Source organism: Phaseolus vulgaris, chromosome 9, assembly GCF_051622355.1.
Source record: "Phaseolus vulgaris cultivar YP4 chromosome 9, ASM5162235v1, whole genome shotgun sequence".
NCBI classification, from domain to species: domain Eukaryota; kingdom Viridiplantae; phylum Streptophyta; class Magnoliopsida; order Fabales; family Fabaceae; genus Phaseolus; species Phaseolus vulgaris.
Genome location: NC_143506.1, coordinates 36,907,492 through 36,935,072, shown reverse-complemented (window position 1 = coordinate 36,935,072; position 27,581 = coordinate 36,907,492). Strand labels below are relative to the sequence as shown.

At 31.4% G+C, this 27,581-nt stretch overlaps 1 protein-coding gene across 28 annotated transcripts; it reads right to left on the bottom strand.

Annotated features, from left to right (window-relative positions):
• Positions 1–2,875: 2,875 nt before the first annotated feature.
• LOC137822635 (receptor-like serine/threonine-protein kinase ALE2) lies at positions 2,876–14,018 on the bottom strand. 28 transcript variants are annotated; one of them, XM_090295961.1, is made up of 21 exons: positions 13,463–13,842; positions 13,258–13,342; positions 12,240–12,365; positions 11,976–12,101; positions 11,256–11,507; positions 11,043–11,150; positions 10,795–10,920; positions 10,551–10,676; positions 10,311–10,448; positions 9,951–10,031; positions 8,770–8,898; positions 8,519–8,647; positions 7,255–7,437; positions 7,087–7,158; positions 6,878–6,982; positions 6,661–6,768; positions 6,166–6,549; positions 5,797–6,090; positions 5,027–5,416; positions 4,697–4,940; positions 2,876–3,993 (listed from the first exon to the last, which is right to left on the bottom strand). In XM_090295961.1, the coding sequence occupies exons 2-21, from the start codon at positions 13,325–13,327 to the stop codon at positions 3,345–3,347; spliced, it is 3,840 nt and encodes a 1,279-aa protein (XP_090152087.1). In that variant the 5' UTR covers positions 13,328–13,342; positions 13,463–13,842; the 3' UTR covers positions 2,876–3,344. The 28 variants fall into 28 exon arrangements, 26 of the variants coding, with proteins under 26 accessions (XP_090152087.1, XP_068483676.1, XP_068483657.1 ...); XM_068627575.1 differs by having other exon boundaries at positions 6,878–6,979; positions 10,782–10,920; positions 13,463–13,810; XM_068627556.2 differs by having other exon boundaries at positions 11,043–11,171; positions 13,463–13,599.
• Positions 14,019–27,581: the final 13,563 nt, after the last annotated feature.

Here is a 27,581-nt window from a genome sequence, read left to right as displayed (position 1 = left end):
AAGGTTGATCTTATTTATGTGAATAAATAAAAAATAATATTATTATATTAATCATTATTAATAAATTAATAAATAATTATAAATTAGAGTCAGGGTTCATGTTTGTGCATTTTTTATTTATTTATAAATAGTACTTTTCCTAAATAAATTAGTGGAGATGGAGATAAATAAACTTAAATATGAGATATTTGAATAAAAATAAGAGGTTTTGGTAAAATTAATGTTTTTTTTATTAGGGTGGGAATGTTTGATTTTAAATATTTTATTTCAATGGAAATCAAAATTCCACTAATTTAATAGGCCTGGGACTTACTCAAATTTAATGATTCTAAAAATTTCATAGATAAAAAGTTATACAAATAGGTTGAAAGAGAAAATCTTGATATTGAGGTTATGTTTGGACTAACAGTTGAAAAGAAAATAAAAATAATAGTAAAAATGAGTGAAAGATTTAAAAAAGTAATTTAATTAATATTATAAAATAAAATAAAATTGATATATTAATAAAATGAGTAAAATGTCTTTATTAAAAATTAAATTAAATTTTAAGAAATATGTAATCTATTATTTGTGTTTGGTTAAATTGAGTGTAGAGATATAATTGTATGTCTAAGTTATGAGGAAAGTAAATAATTAATTATATTATATTGTCCATCTATGTAATAAATAAAAAATATTTTTTATAAATATAAATTATAGAAGTTAAAATACATCAAATGAATTTTACATAGTTTAGGTACATTAAAAATTAATATATGAAAATTATAAATTAATATATAAAAGGAGTAAATGTAATAATATGTACAAAATCCTTTTGTAGTTGTGGTGATTTAAATAGAGGGGATCCTTTACATGAATTCAGTTATTGTCTCTTATAAAAAATATAAATGATAAATTGAAAAGTATCAATAACTTAAATCAAAAGAGTACTTATATATATGAAAAATAGTAGGCATTCATTTTAAAAAATATATGCATTACAAAAATACACATCAATGTTAAGGCTATCTAAATGAAAATAAACATGTATAAGGCTAATATAATCCTAAAAATATTTCAAAATAAACTTTATGCAAACGAATTTTTAATGTGTTTCAAGATATGAGTAACATTTTATTAAACAATGGGATATATTAGTTGTCTCGTTGTGGGCAAGAGCAAGTTGTTCAATCCAAATACCATCTTCTCTTTTTATTTTGTCCATTTACTTTAAAATGATGGTTTTTAGTTGAGTTATTGCTTACAAATTAATTTAATTTTTCCCTCCATTACATTGTTTTAAAATGTATTAATGAAAATTAGAGCAAGGTAGTCATTTATGCAACAATCTTATGTTGTTGTGACAAAAATCTTATAAACAACAAATGCATGTTTTTAATGATTAAATATAGAATCTATTGGAAGTAAATTTGATTGTCAATTTATGTGAAATTTAATAAGCTTTAATGTTGTATTCTTAAATATTTCAACATTGATATTAGATGCTCTCTTAATTAGTCATATTTGGTGGAAACCTCCTCCTTATTCTTGGTTGAAATGTAATAAAGATAGAGTAGTCAAAACTACACTTGACTTATGACTTGTGATGGTATATTTTAGAATATAACAAATATTACTATAAAAATTGATATAGTTTGTTTTAGGACGACTCAATCTTTAACTTTTCAATATAACTATATTGTTTATTGGTATCATTAATCTATACGACATACTATGAAGTTTAAATGTAAGATGTTTTTCGTATTATAGGAAAAATAATAATTGTGCTGATAAACTTTAATGTTTTGATGTAAAAGAAGTATGTAATTAGTGAGGGATGACATTTTTTAATTTTCTTATATATGTTTTTTATTGAAATAGATTCTCAAACTTGTTATAGGTGTGTTTGTTGAGTAAGTTTTGATATACTCATCCTACATTTTTTATATTTATTTTTTGATATGGTACAAATGATTAGTATGACATAGACTATCAACTTAAGGAGTATCATATCTCATTTTCAAGGTGTTGATGGTAGACTATTAAATGTAACTTTTGGAGTGTAGTAAAAGAAAGTATAAAATGTTCCTTCAACATTCTAATTATATTTTAAAATTTCTTTAAATATATTTTTGTTACCTTGTTCAAACTAGTAAATCAATTAATTTGAGAAGAAGAAGGAAGTTTTATTATAAGTTTAAAAAACATAAGATGTTATAGTCAAAACTTGGAAAACTTGAAGGGTTAAACACATATTTTATACCACCAAAATTGGTACCTCTAAAACTTGTTGAGTGTTTTTATATTTAATATTTAATAAATATGCAAATTTGATTCTGATAATAGTTTCATAAAAGTCTAATAGTGAATCACATAATAAATTCAACAAACTTTGATAATTCGGATTTTAATATCGTATTAGAGGTACCAATTTTGAAAGTAAATATTGTCTTCACTTATGTATTGTAAATTGATATTATTTCTAAATCAACATGAGATCTTCAAAAATGAAAACATTTTGTAATTTCATTTTTTAATAATAAATTTTATTGAAGTAATGGTTAATATCAATACTTAAAAACCAATTCTAGACCATCCATTAGAATATGGTATACATCTGAAAGGTTAAACCAAGAAACCTTAGTTTAGAATGTTAAGATCTTATTTTGGAGAGTGTATTCTAAAACTACTTTCTTCATTCCTTTGCACCTCCACTCTTACTATTCCTACCTTAATTTCAACAGAAAAGAAACATACGAGACTGCACCAATGTTATAAACAAAAAGAGAATCAATATATTGAAATTTGAATGGTGCAATAGGTAATTATTGAAGTGCAGAAAACAAAGGTCCTTGCATATTGAACTATGTTTCGATGTTAAATTAGACTTAAAATCTATTTTAAAAGAGAAACTATCATCATATTCTGATATTCCGTAATGTATTTGTGATATATCATGTTCTACAGAACTAACTAACCAGATTCCATTCATCTCCTCTTCTAAATACATGTGTGTTTTTGACAATTTCAACATTACATTACTGATGCTGCTACTGCAAAGACTATACCTTGTATGTTGTATTGCCAATGGGTCTTAGTAAAGGCCATCTTCAGTCATCTTCTATTTTCAAGCTAGACTTGCATTGCTTCCTCTTTTCAAAGAGTTAGTATAGTTACATACACATGGTTTTGCAGGTTAGCAGAGAAACATGTCAACACCTATTTACAAGTTGCTTGTATTCTGTTGTCAAACTTCAAAGGGCTCAGGCAGAGAAGAGCAATGCCTTTAGCAGAGTTCTGAAGTGGACATTAACAAAGTGAGAGAGAGAAGTATGCACCTAGCAAGTTCAAAAATTGCAATTTGGTCATAACTTGAACATAGTTCCATGTTCACTGACACTACCACCAGAAAACTTTCTAATTATCTGCCATAATCGTTTGCTTCTTCCAGTATTCAGAGGACCTGAATAAGAATGTCTTCTAAATGACCCTGACACTCGCTTTCCATATCTAGCGGATGATGAGCTGAATAACTCTGATGCCAACAGTCCATTTTCAATATCAACTCCAGAATCGTAATTGGTGGCTGAGGATTGGCCTTGGAAATTATCTGATACTTGTCTAGAATGACTCAAATCAACAGAGGTAGAACTTGAGCCTGCTTCTCTTGCCTCATCACATTCATTGCACACTAGTTTTAAAGCCTGAACAACCTCACCCATAAAGGGACGGTCAGAAACCTCTGGTTGTACACACATTGAAGCAATGGCTGCAACTTTAGCCACACTATCAGAAGGCACATCAGGTCCCAGAGATGGATCTATTATTGCTTTCACTCCTTCTTCGCTTGAGAGCAATGGACGAGCCCACGCAACGAGATTCTCTTGACCGGGAGATCGTGACATGTCTACTGGTTTTCTTCCAGTCAAGAGCTCAAGGAGGACAACACCATAGCTGTAAACATCACTCTTCACAAGAAGATGCCCGGTCATTGCATACTCTGGAGCCACATAACTGAATTTGTTTTTCAAATATGAAAGAAAATTTAATCAGGGAATGCATAATAGTATAACAACAAATAATTAAAATAGTTTTCCAACAAAAAATAGTGTGGATATTTCCATGGGTTGAAAAGAGGTGGTTTTAATAACAGTAGCTGGCAAAAAGTTGGACAGTAGAATTTAGATGTTTGTCAAATCAGGGATTAAATATCATTATTCAACTTTTCAACTATTTTTTTGAGTGTTTACCCTTCTAAAATAAATCTATTATGGATTAGAGTGTTATTCAATTTTGAGATGGTAATTTCTGGCACAATTCAACATTTGTCACTCTGCCAAATGGACAATCTAGATGCAGCATATGAGTTGAAATCTGGTTCCACGAGAAATTACCAGAAATAGCACTAACATCTATTTATTTCTACACTACACTTCTTCAAAAATAATCTCAGTCAAAATTTATTTCAGACAGATATAAGTTCAAAAAATTGTTGGTTCTTAACATAAATGACTACAGAAGCAAATGTCTGTAGACATGGTTAAGAAATTACTTCATTCTGCTAAACTGATAGAGTTCTAGTTTTAATGTATCTGATCAATTCCACAAATTTATTATGTAAGAGGTGACAAGAAAAACTTAAGAGGTAGTAATGTGAGGAGATAACTTGTAGATAAATATATCAAAAAGAAAAGCAGGAAAGGAAGAAGCCCATTACCCGAAAGTTCCCATTACACGTGTTGATACGTGTCTGTTCTCCTCATCAGCTGCTGTTCGGGCCAATCCAAAATCGGATACTTTTGGTGTAAAATCTTCTTCCAGCAAGATATTACTAGACTTGAAGTCTCTATGTATGACATGAGGACTTGAATCTTCATGCAAATAAGCCAGTCCACGAGCAGAGCCGAGTGCTATCTTTATCCGAGCACTCCAATCAAGGGGGCTGTTTTCCTTGTCCACCCCTACCAAAGAACAGATCAAATATAAGAAAAACCATTAACTTATAGAACTAAATTATTGGAATGGTATTTGAAACAGAGTTAAGTACCATGTAAATGGGATTCCACACTGCCATTTGGAATGAGTTCATAAACCAGGCACCGGAAGCTGACCTCTGTGCATATACCGATCAACTTAACCAAGTTTCTATGGTGAAGGCGGTTAAGCATCTCTACTTCTGATAGGAATTCACGGTCACCATGATGATCCTCTCTTTTCAGAACCTTGACTGCCACTTTTGTCCCATCTTCAAGTATACCACTATAAACACGCCCAAAACCACCTTCTCCAAGTACCCTGGAGTCATGGAAATTATCTGTGGCTTTCTCAATGTCATTCATGCTGAAAGTCTTCGCAGATCCTGTATAAGCAGCAATGCTAGACCGGAATGATGTCGAAGCTGAAGCAAGCCTGCCTCCAACTGCTGATCCAGCAGCACCTGTGAAATTTGTATGTTTGTTTCTCAATAGAAAAAAAACACTGATAGCACAATCAATTTGACACAAAATGAGGTGATAAGGAAACACTAGAAATTATGACACACCAATTATTTAATTTCAATGTACCTTGAGAAAATGATCTTAGTTGTTAAAATTATTGCAACTGGACTTTTATCTTTCTGCATAGAATTCTACCATTGTTTTCCTAGCGCTTAGATGAGTTAAATACTAAGTATGTCGTCTGTAGTTCGTAATTTCAGGGTCTTTTCTCTCTTTTTGGTGGAATATAGTATTTTCTAAAATGATCAACCAAGACAACGTTTCTAACATGAAAAATGCACTACTTTACCAAATTTCAAGACACTACTATCTGTATTACCTGGTGCTTTGGTAAGTGAAGGAGACAGAACACGTGGGGTTGATGCCAGTTTACTTGCATGATCTCTGAACTTGAACAAGGCCCAAGCAGCAGCAAAGCATAAAACAACCACTAGAAAAACTGAGAGAGAAATAATAGCAATGATGCCCTTGCTAAGTCCACCTTTATGCTGCCTCTTTGATATGTCAACCCCAAGGGGCTTTATGGTCCTACTGTTATTGCCACCACCCGAATATGGACCACCATCAACAATTGTAATGCTTGAAGGAGGTAAAGGAGGGGATGGAGGCAAACCTATATTGAAAGGGCCACATAAATTTCTAACCAGAAAAGTCAAGAGGGTACCAGACATTCAAAATTTATATATACCTGGATAGCTCACATATAATACGTCATAATCACCAAAGTAAGAAGTCTTTATAGCAACCTGTTTGTGCCAAAATCTCTCAGAAGTTAAAAAGGCTGTAGGTTTATCAAACTTTTCCTCAAGTGGTACCAAATCAATGAATACAATAGTTTTATCAGGTTGCAGGTTAGCTGCATCAGCTCCCATAATGCGAACTTGACTTTGATTCATGAAAACCCCAATGGCAATTTCAGAAGCAAACTCTGAAACCAAAGGGAAGAAAGTATACAAAGAAACACTAAGGCGAAGACTGACTTTCATGGGCCACACACATTTGCAAGGTGCTCCAGGTGGAGTATTTGTATAGGGATCTGAGCAAACCAGTGATATACAATCTAAAAAATGAAGTGACATTTATATTTCAGTTTGATGGATACAGAAAGCAAAAAGAACATATACCAGGAGAAATAACTCCTTTATTACAGAGGGAACAAATAAAGCCCAAACTATTAACTAACCTTCATTGGGAGGTGGGGGTGGCAGTGCTTGAATACGAGGTAGGACCGGCTTCTTTGGGCTCTGGGAAGAAGGCCGAAAAGGGGATACTTCAGGAGGATGAAATGGAACTTGCAATACAAACACAAACAATGGATGCAAAAGGATAAGTAGATGGTAATGAAAAGACCAGATTTCCTAAAATATTTGAGATGAGTATGAAAGTTTAGTCTGTCTTACTTTTGGTTGAGTGGGGGGGTATTTTGAATGATGGAGAAGGAGCTGGTGAAATCTGGCTTATTGGTGACTGAATAGGGAACGCAAACGGGGAAAGTGTGGAACCTACTGTGAACAAAAGCTTCAGTAATCAAATTTCCCTTTATTTCTTCATTTATTTATCAGTCTAACAGAAGAAACATCTTATAAGCTCACCAAACGTTTTTAGGTACCTGTGCTCAATGGTGATGGAGCATGATGTCTTTGCCTACTTGCTGGTAGCAATGAGGGAGGAATTGGTTCATCTAGATAAAATAACCAAGCAAAAAGCAATATATTCAATTGCAGTGAAATTCTTAATATGTGTGAAACAGTTAAATAGATCGGTTAATAAAACAAACCTTGGTGTTTTAAAGTGGAAGGAGAAACTGAATATGATGATGCAGGAGCAGGGCTGTTGATTATGTTCCTTGTGTGGTGATGCTTATAGAATGTGGTTGATGGTGAAGAAGCAGGAGGATGATCTTTGTTAGGAGATGGCTCAGGAGCATAGTGAAATTGCCTTGCTTCAGGTGCAGAAGGAGCTACAACAGAAAAAAAAAAAATTAAGTTAACTCAGTATGTGTACATTACTTATTGGTTCAGTGTGTGTTTTAATAATTAAAATTACATTCCTTATTTTTTGCACTGATTTCCATCTGGTAAAACTTTAGGTTTGGCATATTAAATAATTGAACATGATAAAAAAAATGGTGTGCATAAGATAATTTTAAATAAGGTAAAATTACATTTCCAAAAGAATTCCACTTGTGTTTGGATAGGGAATTTCACAATTTCTAAGACATTCAAATACATTGAATTTGAATTGATCTCATTTTAAATTGTTTCATTTTTCAATTCGTTTGTTTGGATAATGGAATTCAAATTTAGTGAATTTTAATTTTCTTGTTTGGATAAAGTATTTCAATTACCACCAAATTCAAAAAATTATTTAAATATCAAATAATTGTTAAAAATTCAAAAATCAATATTGATAATCTTTTGTAGTAAATCTTGATTGATGTTATTTTTTTGCCAAAGCTTTTCAAGATTTTTTCATTTTATATTTGAGAAACTTTTTCTCAATTTTTTAGGTTAAACAAGATTTTATGAAATGCTAGAATGGGCTAGATCCAAGTAACCCAGGTTGGGGCAAGTAGGCTGAGTCGAGTTAGCGCAGGTCAAAATCAAGCCAAGTCAACTCGAGCCCAGGTTGAGTCAAGTAGGCTCAACCCAAGTCAAGCTGAGTTGGCTTGAAGCAAGGTCGAGCTGACTTGGATTGGACCTAGGTCAAGCCAAGTCAGTCCGAGCCCTAGTCGGTCTGAGTCCAGATCAAGTCAAGTCGAGGCAAGCCACATTTAGTTAGTCAGGGCGGGTCCATGTTCATCCGAGTTGGGGCTGACTCACTTTCAACATAGTTGGGTTAGGCGTAGGTCGGTCCTAGTCCAATCAAGACTAGATCAGGCCTAGCCCAACCAACACCAAGTCAAGCCGAGTCTATCCAAGCCCAAGTCAAGTCTAATATTGTTGTTAGTACAATATGTTTATTCATGTTGTTAGTACAATGAGCAATCCTCTAGTTAAGAAATGGCAACTTATCAAAAGCAGTTTAATATTACTGTATACCTTGAGCAGGGGAATGCACTATAGCCGGAAGTGGCTTTGGTATTTTGTATGGAGGAGCAGAAACTGGTTCTCCACCTTTTTTCCAATTGAAGCTTCTAGAAGGTGTTAATGCAGGAGAGACAACAGGTGCTGCATCAAATGTTTTGTGCTAATTAAATTTCCATCAATTGAAGAATGACTGATACTGTTAGTAGAATGGGCAATCCTTTAAGAATGCGACTCATCAAAAGTAGTTTAATGTTACCATATACCTTGAGTATGGTCATGTACTATACCCGGTAGTGGCTTTGGTGTTTTGTACACAGGTGCAGAAACTGGCTCTCCACCTTTTTTCCAACTAAAGCTTCTGGAAGGAGTCAATGCAGGAGACACAATAGGTGCTGCACCAAATTTTTTGTGCTAATTAAATTAGTTAATGCACTATAGAATTAACAACACTAAAGAAATTATAGTTCCGATGTGGTAAAAGAGATTTCATTGTTAAGCTATATACTGATAGTTGTAACTAAATTTATTTTACTGATTGCATATTCCTTTTCATATTTAGCAACTTCGTGAATTTAACTCCTTGGGATTGAGGTGTGCAAAGTGAGAAAGTAAGGGAGAATCCACCCTAGATTTGAATTAAAGTATCCCATGATTTAACCCAATGTGGATGCACCCTTTTTTCTCACCTTAGAAGATATACATCACAATGTTGATAATATTTTTAGAATTTAGGTTTCAGGTGTAGGTCAATCCTACAAATCCGACTTGTAAAATAAGGACTAACTAAGCCTTATAAGCACCACTTAGGCCATATTTATTATTTATTTGGGATCTCAAATGCCTAAGAGATTTCAAATTTGGATTCTAGGATGCTTCACTCAACCATTCTAGTCAAACCCTCCATAAGTATCCTTTCTCGAAACAATGGTAACCAATTCTAATAAGCTGCAAATAAAGCAGGCTAGGGGTAACCACAATTATGGTGATTTTCCAACTATTCTATTAAATATTTTGCATTCATAACTCATCAGACATCATTTATCAACAAGTTCGTGATAATTCTTTTATTAGGCATGTAAAGGAAACATTGCATATCAGTCATAATTTTTTTTATCTCAATTCAATTGTTCAGATATATAATCCAATCCACATTTCCTAACTCATTGTCAAATTATCATGTGAGGTTAAAATGAGAGAGAGGTATAATAACATCTCTTTGTGGGTCATCAACAGCTATAGTAATTCAACAACAACAAAATACACCTTGTACATAAGATCGGTTTTAAACCTTCATCATTCGAAGAGTAGAAAGACTATAGATGTGGAAATGAAAAGATTAAATGCTTTAACAGAAAATAACAACTGTAATGTATTTGAAAATAAAACAACAAAATCAACCAGGGGAGGGGGATAATGGAACAAAATCATTTCTCAAAATTTGCACCTGGTGATTTGGATGGAGATGCTGCTGGTATGAATGGGTGGACCAATGGTGGATCTACAGGAAATGGACTTGGTGGTGTAACTGATGCGCATGGATACAATAAAAGAAAAATCAATGAGACAAGTAAAAGGGATAATGATAAAATTAATACTAGATATTTTAATTTGTCCCTTCTTTCATCAAAATAAGGATATATTAATGGAGTTAATTTTGGTAAAATAGGTGGCCTATTCGTTGGTTATTTTCTATTTTCCATGTGATGATGCATTATATTTTGTGCTTTCAAGAAAAACAAAAAAGGGACTTTAGAATCATAACAGTTGAATTCTACAGAGCACTAGATAAGATTAAACAACATACATGACATTTTTGGTGCTGGGGTGTGAGTGTGACCATTATTTGCAGTTCCATTGTGAAGATCAGGTGGGAAACTTCCATGAGTTGGTTGACTGACTGGTGAATTTTTTGGCAAATTTGTAGGAGATGTTGCAACTGGGGCTGTTAAAAATGGCCATAGAAACAGATATTTGAAGTCAGTATCAACTGGAAATTGGCAATGAAAGAAAAAAAAAACAATTATAAACCCTCAAATAGAATTACCGTGTGAAACTGGCTCCAATGTGTGACCTGTGTTGATATCCCCACTGGGAACAGTTGGAGGCGAACTTCCATGTTCAGTTGGCTGACTCACTGGTGGATGTTCAGGAAAACTGAATACTAAAGGGGCTGTTGAAAATGCATTAGAAAAACATACTTTTGGCTTAATACAAACTGCAAGTTGGAAATGAAAAAAAGGAAATTTCAGAAGAAATCAGGTGATAACTTTTTTACTTTCATCACATGCCTGGTGAAATTGGCTCGGGGTTGTGACCATTATTAGCACCCTCCTTATGAGGCAAACTTCCATTTTCATTTGGTTGGCTTACTGGTGAATATTTGGGCAACTCAGTAGAAGGTATTGGAACTACGGCTGTTCCAAGTATTCAATAGAGAAGCATATTTTTAGGTCAATACCAACTGGAAGTTGGATATGATGAAATGGAAAAACCATCATTAAGAATACCAACTACATGACAAGACTTTTTATCACACCTGGAAATGCTGGCTCAGGCTTGTGACTCTTATTCCTCTCATCAATCTTAGGAGGGAAACTTCCATGTTCAATTGGTTGGCTGACTGGTGAAGTTTTTGGTGAATTGCCTGAAGGTATTGCAAAGGGAGCTGTTCAAGAAGTGATAAAAGAGATGAATTTGGGTTATTATTAATGGGAGGTTCCCCCAGAAAATAAACTTCTCAGTCATGTACCTGGAGCAATTGGTGTGAAAACAGGAGGACTAAAAGCAGGTGTTTTGCTTTGAGGTGGACTTAGTTGTATGGATGGTGAAACATTCCCTTCTGCAGTTGATGGTCCAGGAGCAGCATTATATGGCGGTGATGATGATGTTATGGTACTTGCACCAGGACTAGGAGATATGGATGGTTCAGATTCTTTTGTCTTCTCAGGAGTTGGAGCTGATTTAGGAGGTGGTAATGTAACCGAAGGGGACAAGAATGGCCCTGGATGGTGAAAACCCAAGTTTTTGTCAGATAACCGCAATAGATGGGATGGGCGCGGCGTGGCAGGTGTTTAAGCCAGCTGGAAAGGAAGTTTAAAGCATAAACTTTTCGGTGGTGTTATTTGGGTGGTATAGGGTGAAGTTAAAGATCAATTTGAAGTTTCTGAAGGTGCTGCTGAAAGCTATTCTGGTGGGTAAAATGTTGGTTAGGGTCTTCGTAACAGTGCAGCAGTATAATAGAATTAGTATGGGAGCTGGTGTAGATTTTACTTATGCAGTAGTTTAATTTATGCAGTAGGGGTTACTCTCTTCCTGTTTTGGGGTGTTTCTTTTGGAGACCCTAAAACAAGGTTTGGAGTTGTAAAGGGTTGGGATACCCCTTTTGTATCCCTCTTAATTTAATTTCATTCTTTGCTGATAAAAAAAAAAAAAAACCGCAATATAATGTAGTGGAAAGGAATGGGATTACCATTTGGTACTTCTTGAGGGCTTGGTGCAATGGTTCTCCATGGTTCTTTTAGGTGTACAAGACCAGGTGCTTCACTGGGGGAAGAATTCACATGTATGGTTTCTGGAGATGGGGATATAACAAACCCTGAAAGAAGGAACAAAAGTATTAAATACCAGAAGAAGCTAATAGGGAGAGGACAATGAGTAATCAAGTTCAAAAGGCTCAAAATTCAAACCCATTTTGTGTGATATTAGACTTAATTTAAGATTAGATTAGATATACCATTTGGATCTGAAGGTGATCTTGGTGGACTGCTTCCCCATGACAATCCAAGATGGATAGGAGCAGGTGCTTCTCCACTAGGATGAATGACTGGAAGAAATGCTGGAGATGGGGATATAATTGACCCTAGAAGATGATGTTATCAATTGGAAGCCAAAAGTTCCAAAGGAGAAAAGGAAAACATATCAACTTTCTTTTCTATCAGCAGGATTAAAATTATCAAATCTGATGACCTATGCTCATTAGTTAGGCAAGCATATGGGCTCACATCAGTTATATCTTCGTGTGTATTAGGAAAACTAAATTTGAAATAAAAATAAGGATTGTGGTTCAATTGACAGATGGAAGAGTTCAGAAATCAATTTTCTGCCCATACAAATTTAAATGTTGAAGGCCATTAGATTCTTAAGGAACAATACTAGCTTCTTATAATGAGCATTTAAATGGGATTAAGAAATCAATGCACATGCTAAAAGTACTTTCACTAGATGATCCTCCACGATTTTAAAATGATCACAGGGAGGGTAAGAAATCACTCAATATGCCAAAAGTACCTTCACTACTACAAACCCTCCTGATTTAAATATTCTGTAAATTACAAGCTACGATTTTCTTAAGCCAGTAAATCCTATATGCATCTATTTGTATGCATAACAAAGAAGAACTCCTGGTATGAAGGAATGATCACAGACAGAAAATCATTAGCAAGAACGAAGGGTGTGACAAAGGGTTAAAAGACCATTAGCAACTTGCCTTTGTTTAATATATTCAAACCAAAATAAGATTTGTAGGCAATGCAAGAGTACAACAGAAAGAGGACATCGAATGCCTCCTTTGGTTATCCTAGCTCTGAGTACAAAGGTTTAAACCGATACTATTATAACAACTTTGAAAACACCTACACTGATCAAGATCACGTACTTCTAGCCAAAGCATAAGTTTGTCATAATCTATAACAAACTCAGGCTAAAATTTCTGAAGACATTAACTTCAAGAAAGCATTATGAGAATAACGTACCTTGAGATCCTTCGAATGCCACAACAAAGCCAATGACGCAGAGCTTCAACAGCTGTAGAATCACCCCCATCTCCAAAGATAACCTCTTCAGAAGTGAGTCAACAGAGCAACAGGACAATAAATAGGAGAGAAAAAAAAAAACTACAGCTTTGGAACTTATTACTTGAAGCAAGAACAAATAGAGGTTAAATTGAAGAAGACCCACATATAGTGACACTAAAGCAATGAGAAGGAAGGTTATGGAAGAAGCCAGAAGAGTCTTTGGTGAAAAGGGCAAGTGCCAGAAGAAGTGTGCCCTGAGAACAAGTTGAGCTCATGAATTGTGAGAAACAGAACTCAGAGTGTTCCATGGCAGGGGTAGAAGAAATTAGAAACTAGAAGGTTGAACTCTTTCCACTGGAGTTGGTAACTAGATCAAGTATAAAATTGATGCAAAGCAATAAAAATATGCACTTTGTGTATTCCACAATCCACACACACTTCAAGGAACCTCAAGAAAGGAAAAAGTAACAGACCCCTTCTCAGAGAGAGAGAGAGGCAGTTGGGGTGGGACAGACAGGTTCAAAGACAGAACACAAGAGTCTTATTTTTTGTATTAAGAAAATGTGTACTTAATATTTTGTCTTCTAATTTTCAGTGGGAAAGTCAGATTTAAGCATTGTTGTCAACAGAGGATAATTACCAAACTTTACTTTGATTTAAGTTCAATGGAGGTTGCCTAGTTGCTTTTCCTCTTCCCTTTGGGCAGCTCTTGGTGGCCATCTTCAGAAAGTGATTTATTGATGATAATAAGGTGTGCCATGTGGCAAAATCTTGTTCTGCTCCCTCTTCAATCTCCCCCACATGATCTCATATTAATTAATGCTTAATTGACTTCTGCCACACCCAATAAATAGTCACCAATTAAGTTATTATGCTATGATCAATTTTAAATTGCTTCTTGTTTAGGGAAAAAGTAAAGGATTCAGTGTCCTACACATGCTCTTCTGTATCAGATAAGTCCAGAATTTCAGTCACATGGTTTTGCTGTGAGAAGGGACTAATTCATCTCATCACTGCATTTTTTTTATCCATAGCTATGAATCTATTTGGGTTGATTATGAGCTTTTTATCTAGCAGTATGAATTTTTCTTTTTTCTCATCTCTGATGGCTGTTCACAATGCACCATACTCTGACCTTCTCAACTTGATTATTGCCTAACTATTTGTTCCTATTCTTTTGTCCACCACCCCAGTTGAAATTAAGGGCTTGGGTCTGCTAAAGATTATAGTTTTAAATCAAATCATTATTATTACTAATGTTCTTGTAACTTTAAGTAACTTCTGTTAATGATGTCTTGTAACTTTTTGAAAACAAAAAACATCAACACTTCATAAAAAGAATTTAAGTTTTATATATTTTTTGTTCGACCAATATTAATTTGATGGACTGTTATGAAGGTGATATGTTCGGTTTCCATTTCTGAGCCTTTTTTTTTCTAATGATAAAGAAAGCTTCTGTTCTGATAAGGGAATCAGTGCAGTAAATTATTGTCCTCAAACCACGCATTCTTGAGAGATGCATGTGAAAAATAACAGAAAAAGAAAACAAGTTGAACAAAATTTAGAGTGCAAGAAGACAAAAGCATAGCTATTTGTAATTGATGTACATGAAACCAAGCGGTTCAAGAGAGAGAGACACTTTTTGTTTCTTAACAAAAATATTCAGATTTAAGTGTTGTGGATTAAAAAACTTAACTGATTTTATCATTAAAAATCATGTTTCTTGCTGAAATTTAGAAATATGTTCAATTGGAATTTTAAAAGAATCCCAATAAATAAAGATACATTTTATTTAAAGGTAAAAACAGTATAATAATATAATGATCCAAAATATATAAGAAACACAAGTTAATATCATTAAAAGATATAAAATAAAAACATTCTTACTAAAAGTTGAAAATCTCACTTTTTAATAAAATTGATGATGAACAAAGTTTATAAATATTTCATACTAATAACCCATCCCTGTTTAATTTGGTTATGGTGAAAATTTAATGATGCACAAAATCAGTGAAACCTGCAAGTTGGCTACAAAAATACAATTTTAACTATTTTTCTTAAAATAAATAAAAAATCAACCCAAAAACATTAGTCTTTCTCTCTTTTTTCGTATCACTTGCTCTTGTTAATTTTTTGAAATGATTTTTTAGATTTTTAATTATTAAAACAATGTTACCAAAAGCAAAAATGTTTATTAAAGTATTTAAAGTCTTGAATAATTTGAAATAGGTGTGATTATGGATTTAATTAGCAGTGTAGTGAGTGATGGTTTTGTTGGATTGTAGTGCAAAGACAATGGCCTGAAGATGGTGGTGGTGATGTTCACATGCACCATTGCACCATATCACCATTTAAAATGGTAGGGTCCATATGCAAACTCCATTGTCACACTTTTTCTTTCACAAACTTCTCTCTCCAACCATTAATTTATGTAAGTGCAAACTCACAAAGGGATCCTATGGCCTCTAATTTAGGGACACTAATCTTGAAGTGGCATGTGGCAATTCAAAATGGAGGATTTTGTTTTTTTATAATAAAGATCTAAAGTAAGTATTTGAACCCAAATGCCCTTTTTATTAGATGTTCTTTTATATATAATAAAATACTAAATTCCCTTCTATTTTTTTTTTCAATTTATTTTGTGTTATGAGTTCGAACACATCTCTTAAATGGTGTGTACGTGTCGGACACGTATCGAACACTTATATTTATAGGACACGTATCAGTGAAGTGTCTAATTAAAAAAATATTTTTTGAATTTTTTATAATTTTAGCATGGTTTTAACACAATCTTAAAATGAAGAAATACATTAATTTTTTAAAAACTCAAACTTATTGTATAAATTTTTATTATAATTATAAAGATAAGAAATAAATCCTTTTGAACCAGGAGAAATATTTTTCTACTAAAAAAAATCTCATACTTATACACATAAATCTTTATTTGTCAATTTATATAATATTAATGTCTATCCTATTTGTAAATAAATATTAAAACATTTAATGGAAGCTTGAAAACTACTTTTTTTTTAAACCGTCTTGAATGCATTTAAATTTTTAGCTTTTTTTTTTCCCACAATGAACAAACTAAATTGTATACCCCGATAGTTTTGTTGGATTAATCTTAGTGTTCTTTTGTTTTAAAATCAGATAAAATTAAATTAGTGATATTTTCTTTTCAATAATTATATATATATATATATATTTCATCTATTAATTTGAATTAAAATCTTGCCTAAAGATATTTAAGCTTAGTTTCATTTAAATAAAGTGACATTTATTCAAAAAAAAATTCTAAAAATAAAACAAACGTGTCTTACAATATTATTCTTTCATTAAGTATAGTTATAGTTGCAATAGCTTTCAATTTTGACTTAGTATATCTTGAACAAGTGAAATTCACACTCCCACCCAATATAGGGAAACCCACCAAACATTCTTCACAACGACCAACCACCTTAACGTATCAAAATAGTATATATTCATGTCAAAACCATCAAAAGAACAACACACCAATTTTAGGAATTGTCTAATTATTAATCTAAACAATACAACAAAATTATTAAATAAAAATTATTTTTTAAATACTAAAATAATTAATTATTATTTAACTAAATTAGCCATCATTTTATAAACTTAAAAAAACTATTATATCCAAAATAGTTTTTATTATTAATAAAAATTTATAAAATAGTTTCTAAATTGATATTTAACCATTAACTACTTACTACTTTATTTTCTAAATTAATCTCTATTAGTCTTTTAGTTTATTTTCTAAATTAATCTCTATTAGTCTTTTAGAGAGTAATTTAAAATATTAGTAATTACAACTTTTTGGTAGCTAATTTATATATTAATCCAGAAACTATTTTACTTTAGATATGAATAAATTTTTAGTCTTTAAAATAATATCTAATTTTGTCAATATAATGATTAGTTATTTTTTATCTCTAAATTTACACTACAAGAAAATCATGAAATAAAAACCAATTTTAGAGACAAAAAATAGTTAGTTGTTATAGTGACTAAATTATAGATTATTTTACCGACTAACAAAATTTTTTATTTCTAAATTAGTTTCTATTATTATTAAATGGTTTTTAAATTGGTATCTAATTAGAAACCAAGGTTTTTATACCAAATTTAGAATCTAAATAATTAGTAGTTAAAACCTTGATAACTAATTAGATACCCATTTAGAAACAATTTACCAATAATATAAACTAATTTAGAAAAAAAAATAGTTTCTAAAATAATCTCTAATTTAGTCACTATAACAACTAATATTTTTTGTTTTAAAATTGGTTTCTATTTCATGATTTTCTTATAGTGTTAATTGTTATTTAATGATTTTTTATATGGAATAAATAAACATACATGAAGTGTGTAAACAAATTCAAACAAAGACAATTCTCAAATTCCACTCCAATAATCTCACTAAGCAAAACAAATAAAAAATGTCACATGGTGTGTGGAAATGGACAAGCAACAAAGAATATAACCACGTATACATACACCATGGTCCACTTTGTCTTTCAACATACACTTATTTTTTTCTTTCTTGATTTTCAAAGTCCCAAACCCTAACCCCACAAAAAAATATACTTGTTTTTTCTAGAGTTCAAATTCATAGTTCAAAAGGAACAAAGCTCCAAGTAGAATGTGACATAATGCATGTTTCAAAAGGTTTCCTTGCATCCCTTTGTTTAATTTCTTGTCACTCACTCCACCATCTTCTCCTTTGGAAGAATCCATTATTAGGGTTTCATCATTTATATACTTCTTTGCCTATGGTGAGCTAAACCTAATCTTTTCCTGCAAGTAAGAACCATGGAAGTTAGCAAAGGAAGAAGGGGACCAATCCAATGCTTTGAAAGCATGTGCAAGAACTTTTAACATAGAATTCTTATATCACATGCATAGCTTTAGGATCTTCACTTTTGCTAAGGCTGAAAGAGGCACTTTTGAAGAACATTCCCATGGTTGTTAAGGTGGTTCCTTCCAACAAAGCTGAATTCAGAAGAAACCTCCATAAAATATATTAACCTATATATATCAAAATTGACTCCCCAGCAGCTCAATAGTGTCTTGCATCTTAAAACTTTTTACTTACATTTACATATGCATAATATTTTTTTTTTTTAATAATTCTACATGTGTATTTTCTTTTGCGTGTTATGATTTTATATATTTCTATAGAATTATGTTTTAAATTCAACCAAGGAGTATCTATGAATATGAATAAACAAAGCAGATATATAATTTTTTTTTCTGATATACTTTTTATTATTAATTAAAATTGATTAAATCTCATATATGTTTGGGTCGTATTTCTTATTCAAGAATCTCAGTTATCATTTTCAATAGATTTTAATCCATATTACAAAAATAATGTTATAAAATAATATATTTTAAAAAGAGTTAATAATTTTTTTCTTTTGATTTGTTAAAGTTTTCTCGATCACTTAAAAAAAAGTTAATTGTTATATTAATTAAATTAGATACTACTTTTTAAAAATTAAAAAATTATTGATATTTAAATTAATTTTTAAATTGGTATGTAATTAGTTATTAAGGTTTTAACTACTAAATTTAGAATCTAAATATTGGTAATTAAAACTTAGCACTACAAGAAAATTAAATAGAAACTAATTTTAGATACAAAAAATAATTAGTTGTTGACTAAATTAGAGATAATTTTAAAGACTAAAATAATGATTGGTTTCTAAATTTGTTTCTATTATTGATAAATAGTTTAAATATTGTTTAAGTCCAACATTCTAAATTTGTTTAAACCAAGGTTTTTGCTACCAAATATAAAATCTAAATAATTGGTAGTTAATTAGATATCAATTTAAAAATTATTTTTCAATAATAGAAACTAATTTAGAAACTAATAATTTGTTTAGGGTCTAAAATGGTCTCTAATTTAGTCACTATAACAATTAATTATTTTTGTCTCTAAAATTAGTTTTTATTTAATGATTTTCTTGTAGTGTAGATAACTAATTATATATCAATTTAGAAATTATTTATTAATAATAAAAATTAATTTATATACCAATATTTTTTAGTTTCTAAAATAATATTTAATTTATTTAATATGACAACTAATTATTTTTTGTTTTTAAAGTGTTTCTATTTAAAGATTTGATTTTCTAGTAGTATATTTTAGCATGTATATATTTCTATCGAATCTAAACTATTAATTAAGGTAAATCAATTCCTATAAACTATTTAGTTGTGTTTAGACAAGTTTATACACAAGCATTTCTGTAAGAAAAAAATAAAAAAATTAAATGAATTTTTTCATAACCAGAGTATACATTAGATAAAAAATAAAAATTTAAAAAAGTTGTATGAAAAATTTGTACAAACTAATTTATGCATGAAGGAATTTATTTCAATTTTTTCCTCTTAAAAGTCTTTTTCAAAAATTGTGTTTAAATAAGCGTTTGGTAACATATTCTATGTTGATTTAACTTAAACAATAACCCTTTTAATCTAAAACTGAATTTTGGCGTTATTATTATGATTTTATGGGATTTTCCAAAAAGAAATATATGCAACTTGACATCTCAATTAGACGAACACTTCAAACCATAATAATCATAAGTCATCACATAAAAAAATATTAATAAAAAAATAAAATTTAATGAAGACTAGTTTTGTTAAATCTTTGCTAAAATTTGTCAACAATCTGCCTAGTTTTGTTGACAATCTTCAAATGCATTTTGCTAGCAACCTAATACATAAAACTTTTGACTACATACATGTTTTGGATTAATTTCCCTCTAAGAATCCTTCCATCTAAAGTCCTTAACACCACCTTGAAAATGTTATAATTACTTGAGCACTATCTTCATATGCTTTATGATGCACCAACCTCTCTACTTCACTCTATCCACAAATTATGCATTCATTTCACTGTCAATTTCCCCTTATATATCAGTACCATATCAGTTCATGCTTTTACTTGAGCCATTTCATGATTTGCATACCTTCCACACCTTACTAGCTCCAATCTCCCTACAAAGTTTTGAGCTCCATGATTGCCTCAAAACCAGCATTTATACACTCATTTGTATCTCAGTTGCCAACGTCTCCATTCATTTTCCAAATTCCATCGAAATACAAGTTTCAATACTAGATACCATACCTACTAGCAATTACTAAATAGACTCTCTTTTTTATGTCCTTATTCCCCCAATATAGATAGCATCACCATCATAACATTTGTAGATACTTAAGCAATATCATGCTTTGGTTTCCTATTACACCTACCTGCATTAGTTTTGCCACTAAAACTTGGCACTATAATTCTTTTCTCAACCTTCTTTTCATCAGGGTATTCACGAAAATATCACATTGATTCTGCTTTTGATTCAACCCTGGGAAAAAAGAGAAGTAGGACTCAGACCCTATTCACAATCCTTCAACTCCCAACTCCATTTTACTTGTGCATTCTTTTTTTTTATCAGCAAAAATGATTGAATAACAGGAATCACTTAAGGGGTAGTTCAACCCTTATACATACCTAAAAAAATATGAGACAATTTATCTGGTCTCTCAACTCCATTTTACTTATGCATTCCTATTATGCAAGCTTTTAGAGATAAACATCTGCTATTTCATTGCTGAATACTACCCACATAGTCTTCCAAATTTGGTTAACTTTTTTGTCCACACATGGTATGGCATGTTGTTGTATCTGCACCTTTTTTGAATAGGTAAGATTGTATTGATGCACACCCATGTATTACATCAATTCCACATCCTATTTGCAACTATACAACCAAATAACAACTGGTGAATTTTTCTTCAGCTAACTCGCACATCACGCGCATAAAATTTCTCTTTTGGATTCATCTGTTAGTGAGGTTATTTTTGGTTGCCACTCTGTTCAATATTAATCTCCATATAAAGTGCATAGCTAATTGTAAAACCTTCACTTTCCAGAAATTTTTGAAAAAAAAATTTGAATCATATTATCCTGCAAGATGGATTAAATCCCTTAATTTTTCATTCTAGAATTCTAAGACTAACAAATTATCTTTAGGATAAATTTTGATAACATTTTAAAAAGTGAACTTTAATCCTAATTTAACCTTATAAAATCGATTTATAAGAAAATGAGGTTTTCATCTAGTAATATACTATTGAAATAATATACTAGTGAAACGTTATTATTTCTTGTCAACGTGGGATCTCCAAGATTTGTTGTTTCATTTTTCAATTCCTTAAGATTTGAATTCATTTATTATGTGACTATTTTTTAGTCTACATTTCCCCTCCATTCCATCCATCCTACCAAAATCGTATGTATATTTATTGGAATTTTAAAATTATTATATTTTTCATATAGATGTATATAGAGAATGTATCAGTGTAAATAAGACAATAGTTTTGTGTAATAATTGTTGATAGATAGGCATAACATATAAAGTAACAAAATATATGGAGCATATCTCTCCAATTTGATTGTATATAAACAGTAGACTTGCGTTGAATGAATATACAAAAATATTTTTTCCATAATATTTGATATGGTATTACTAAAAGCATCGTTTCTGGTGACTTTACAAAATTTTCTTTCGCCCTTTTTTTCCTTGACAGTCAGTCTGTCGAAAACTCCAAAAACTCAGTTACAAATACATCAAATTCATACTACGTACATCATTCAAATCAACCAGACACCTACTTGTCTAGGAGAAATTGAATGCCTCAAACTACCCAAAGTGAAACAAATCAATGACTCGTGCAATTTTTCAGATACAGAAAGTCATTGCCAAAATTTCTCAAGGTATTATGTTTGTTTCGCCATATTATATAAAAACAAGAGCCTTTGGGATGAGTTAGACATATATCGCTCATTCTTGCCTTATAATTAAATGAAATCACGCAATGATGAGAAGGAAGAAGATCGTTTAATGCAATTTCATATGGGTCTCAATGATACCTATAAAGGTGTCTGATATAATATTTTGGTAATGTTTCCCTTACTTAACATTCGACATGCATATTCATTAATTATATAGGAAGAGACACAACAACAATTGTCGATGATTAATTCAACAGGTTTTCTAATGAACTTTAATACTTCAAATCCATAATTATTTATTAATTCAACTCCATCGCCAGGTTTTTTGGTAAATCTTCCTACAAGCTCAACAACCCCAATTACGTCCAAATGGACCATCCAATTTAATAGGGATATAAAATTAGAGCATGGTTTATGTGTCCCTTATTTTCATTTAAATCTTATTTCAGTAAGTAAACTCAATAAAGTTCTAAATTGTTGTATTGTCTTACTTCCAAATGGTTGTATCTTCCAGGATTTGGCTACGGGAAGGATAATTGACTCAGGTGAACAACGAGGTGGTCTTTATTACATGAAACCTTTAAAAAAATTGTCAGACTGTTTTCATGTTTCTAGCAACACGAATCTCTGACATATGAGATTTGGTCATCCATCTTCATCCCGTTTAAAATTAACATCTTTATTATTATTTTTTCAATATGTCTACTCATAATAAATGCAATATTTGTCCCATTGCTAGACAAACAAGATTGCCTTTTACTTCTAGTGCAATAAATACACAACGTCCATTTGATTTGTTACATTGCGATATTTGGGGTCCTCATAAACCTACTTATTCAAATGCACAATTTTTTTAACCATTGTTGATGATTTCACTAGATGCACTTGGGTTTTTTTTATCCAACACAAATCAAATACTCAATGTCTACTACAATCTTTCGTCACATTTTCATATACACAATTTCACATTCGTGTTAAAGTCATCTGAACAGATAATGGTACGAAATTTCTTTTCATGCCTCAATTTTTTCTTGATCACGACATTGAATGTCAATGTACATGTGTCTATACCCCCCAACAAAATGGGGTGGTTGGGCGCAAACACCTTCACATCCTCACAACTGCGTGATCTCTTCTTTATCAGTCTAATTACCTATTCGTTTTTGGGGAGATTGTGTTTTAACTGCGGTTTACCTCATTAATCGCTTACCTTCCCACATTCTATCAGATAAAACACCATTTCAACTATTATACAACCAAGTTCCATCTATTACACATTTACGTATTTTTGGCAGCCTGTGTTATGCAGCAGTGAATAATCCCAAACACAAATTTGATCCCTGCGCTTGACGATGCGTTTTTATTAGATATTCACCTAATCATAAAGGCTACAAATTATATGATCTTGAAGACAATACTATTTTTGTCATTAGAGACGTAGTTTTTCACAAAACCATTTTTCCTTTTTATGAAACAACATCACCCTCACACTCTTTTGTCCTACCAAATTCGGTCCTGGACTCTTAGACCATTAAAATTCTATATTTCCTACCACACTACCGAACTCACAATTGGCTTCACCAACTTTGCCCAGTAAGCTCATTACTGAACCCATACCCATTACCGAACTCATACCCATTTAGCCCATTATCAAACCTATACCCATTAAGCCTATTCCAAAATCTATGATCATTGAATTTCTTGTGCCTAATTCATCCCTTGATATTTCTACACAACCACTTCGACATTTTACATGTCTCAAACATCCTTCTGCATGGCATAAAGATTACTTAATGTCACCTCACGCTAATCAATCCAATCCTAGCCAAGGTTCTCTCCCAGATACACGATACCTACTTTCTCATTTTATTTCTTATTCTAACTTATCTTTTGTTCACTGTACTTTTTTAGCTAACATTTCTACACATAGAGAGTCTTCATCATGATCAGGTCCTTCTTTCTCCCCACTAGAAGGAAGCCATAAAATCTGAATTCTCAACATAGATAGAAAATAACACCTAGAGTATTGTTTCATTATCAGCTGGCTACAAACCCATAAGATGTCGATGGGTTTATAAAATAAAATACAGGTCTGATGGGAGCATCGAACGATATACGGCGTGCTTAGTCGTCAAAGGCTACACGCAAGTGGAAGGGATTGACTATATTGCGAATTTTTCTCTGATTGTTAAACTTACGACATTACGTTGCCTTTTGACTGTTGCAGCTGCTAGAAACTGGTTCACCTACCAACTTGATGTGAAAAATGCATTTTTGCACGGTAATTTGCGTGAAACTATTTACATGGAGCTTCCTCCCAAACTTTGCCGACAGGAGGAAAATCTGGTTTGTCGGCTTCTTAAGTCCTTGTACGGATAAAAACAAGCATCTTGAAACTGGTTTGCTACTTTCTCTAAGATTATTCAAAAGACATGATATATTTAATCAAAAGCAGACTATTCTTTATTTACCAAGATTGTTTGATCATCTTTCACAGTTTTCTTACTTTATGTCAATGATATACTTTTAGCAGGAAATGATGATGTCGAAATCAAGCATCAAAAGGAATTTTTACACCAACGTTTTCGAATCAGGGATCTTGGTACCTTAAATTTTTTTTTCTGGGAATTGAATTTTCTCTGTCTAAAGATGGCATTTTTATGTCTAAAAGAAAATATGCGTTGGACATTTTGGATAATACAGGTCTAACTGAGACAAAATCGAAGAAGCTTCCCATGGAGCAAAATTTTAAACTCATGATGATTTATTACATGACCAACTAAATATAGCAAGTTAGTTGGAAGACTCATTTACCTCACCGTCATAAGGTCAGATATTGTCTACTCAGTTAGAACTTTAAGCCAGTTTATGCAAGAGCCTCGCAAAACACATTGAGATGCAACATTACGGGTTCTAGCGTACATTAAGGGACACCCGGGAAATGATTATTACTTCCCTATGATAATGATCTTAAGATGAAAGCCTATTGTGATTTAGATTGGGGAGGATGTCATATAACTAGAAGATCAGTCAACGACTATTGAATTTTCCTGGGAAATTCATTGGTATACTGAAAGTCTAAGAAACAAACCAACGTGTCAAGGTCATATGCCGAAGCAAAATATCAGGCCATGGCAAATGCTTGTCTAAAGCTAACATGGTTACGTTATATCCTGCGAGACTTCAAGGTTCCAATTAGCATGCCTACACCTTTGTATTGTGATAACGATACTCCATATTGCAACAAGTCTTGTATTTCATGAGCATACGAAACATATCGAGATAGATTGTCACATCATACAAGAAAAGTTCAAGCTATGATAAGTCCATGACATGTCTCTTCACTAAGCCTATTGGGAAAGAACAATTTGTGACTTTGCGAAACAAGTTGGGAGACCATGATATTTACTCACCAACTTGAGGAGGGTATTGAAATTATTATATTTTCCATATATAGGTATATAGGAAGTGTATCAATGTAAACAAGACAATAATTTGGTGTAATTGTTGATAAATAAGCATCACATATAAAGTAGCAAATTATATAGAGATATGAAGTAGCAAATTATATAGAGCATATCTATCCAATCTGACTGTATATAAACATTAAGCATACGTTAAATGAATATAAAAAAAATATTTTTTCATAATATTTGATAATATTCTAAACCAACTTTCCATAAAACGTTATGGTCAAACCAAGTAATTTAATCCTAATCTACGTAATTTCCTCGTATCCTCCCCCAGATGAATCCAATTTAGATGCATTCCCCTTGTTTAAGTTTCTCAAATCCTCTTTATTTAGACTCAAAAACCCCTTTTCAAAGGCTTTTCTTTTCTATTAATTACTAGTCCCAATTTCCATTTTATCAAGAGAGCATCATTAAATAATTTGATGTTTTTTGTTTTCATTACAATATTTATTCATTGTCATACATTAGAGACGTAAGGATTTAGAAGGTGAATGTGTGTACGATAAAGTAAGATTTTTTGTATTATCTTAACATGTCAATCGTTAAATTGCTTATGAAAGTGATGAATTATGGCAATTGTTTTCAGCCAAACAAACCCCAGCCCAATCAAATCTCGAACCTGATTGTTGAAAATAATGTTATGTCATTTGGGCTTTAGCCAAAGCCTGTGGGTACTTTCACTTTAACAGTATTTGGCAAGAGTGAGATTCTTAGATAAAGAAAAGACACTTTTTTTTTATCTGATTTTGCACATTTAAAGCGAAGACCAAAATCTTGAGTCTATCTAACAAAATATTTGAAATATTAGGACGTGTTTAGTGTAAGAAAATTTATGTTTTTCTCTTTATATATTGTTCATGTTATTTACACTTAATTAACATCAGTAGAATATATACATATATCACTAAAAAAAATCATTAGTAAAAATTAATTTTAGAAATAAAAAATAATTAGTTGTTATATCGACTAAATTACATACCATTTATAGATTAAAAAATATTTTAGATTCTATTATTGTTAAGTTGTTTATAAATTGGTATCTAATTAGCTACCAAAATTTTTGCTTCCAAATTTAGAATCTGAATAATTGGTATTTAAAACTTTGATAGTTAAATAGATATCAATTTAGAAACTACTTATTAATAATAAAAACTAATTTAGAAACCAACAAAATTTTTAGTCTCTAAAATGGTATCTAATTTAGTTAATATAACAACTAGTTATTTTTTATCTCTAAAATTGATTTATATTCAATTATATTTTTGGTAGTGTGTATACAAATTTTGTCTATAGAATATTTTTAATAATATTTATAATAAGTATAACTACTATGGTGAAAATATTTTTTTTAAAACTCAAAATGTTTAAATTTTGTCTAAAGTTAACAATTTTACACCATAAATCGAAAAAACATGTGTACATAATGTTTGAAGTATTCAATGCATACATTTGTGTACATAATCAAAATCAAACACTGTGATTATTAGATTTACTTTATTTGAAGGCAAATGATGTCTTCAAAGAATTTAGATTCATAACATGGTGTGCATATATTTCATGCCAAATGTTAAATAATAATTTAAAGAAGCATATATATATGTGTGTCTACATGTTAATGATTCATGTTGAACACTAGAATAACGTGGGTTGATCTTTAATATCAAATTCTTGTATAAATTATCAAATAAACTAAAGTTTTTTTAATAGTTTATAACAGAAAGAGAATAAAAATGTTTATACTTATTTCCAACTTGAATTACAGTAGTCATATTTTGATCATGAATATCTCAATATTTTTCATCACCATATTAGAAAAATAGCACCTTTATGAATTAATTTCTCATCCCTTGCAAAACACTCTCACATCCACTCATAAAAAAATGAGCATTTGTTCAATTCATTTCATTTCTTAATGTCTTATCATTACCCAAATTCCAAATCACTCATAAGCTCAATTAACAATATTATTCAAACATGGATGAGTCAGA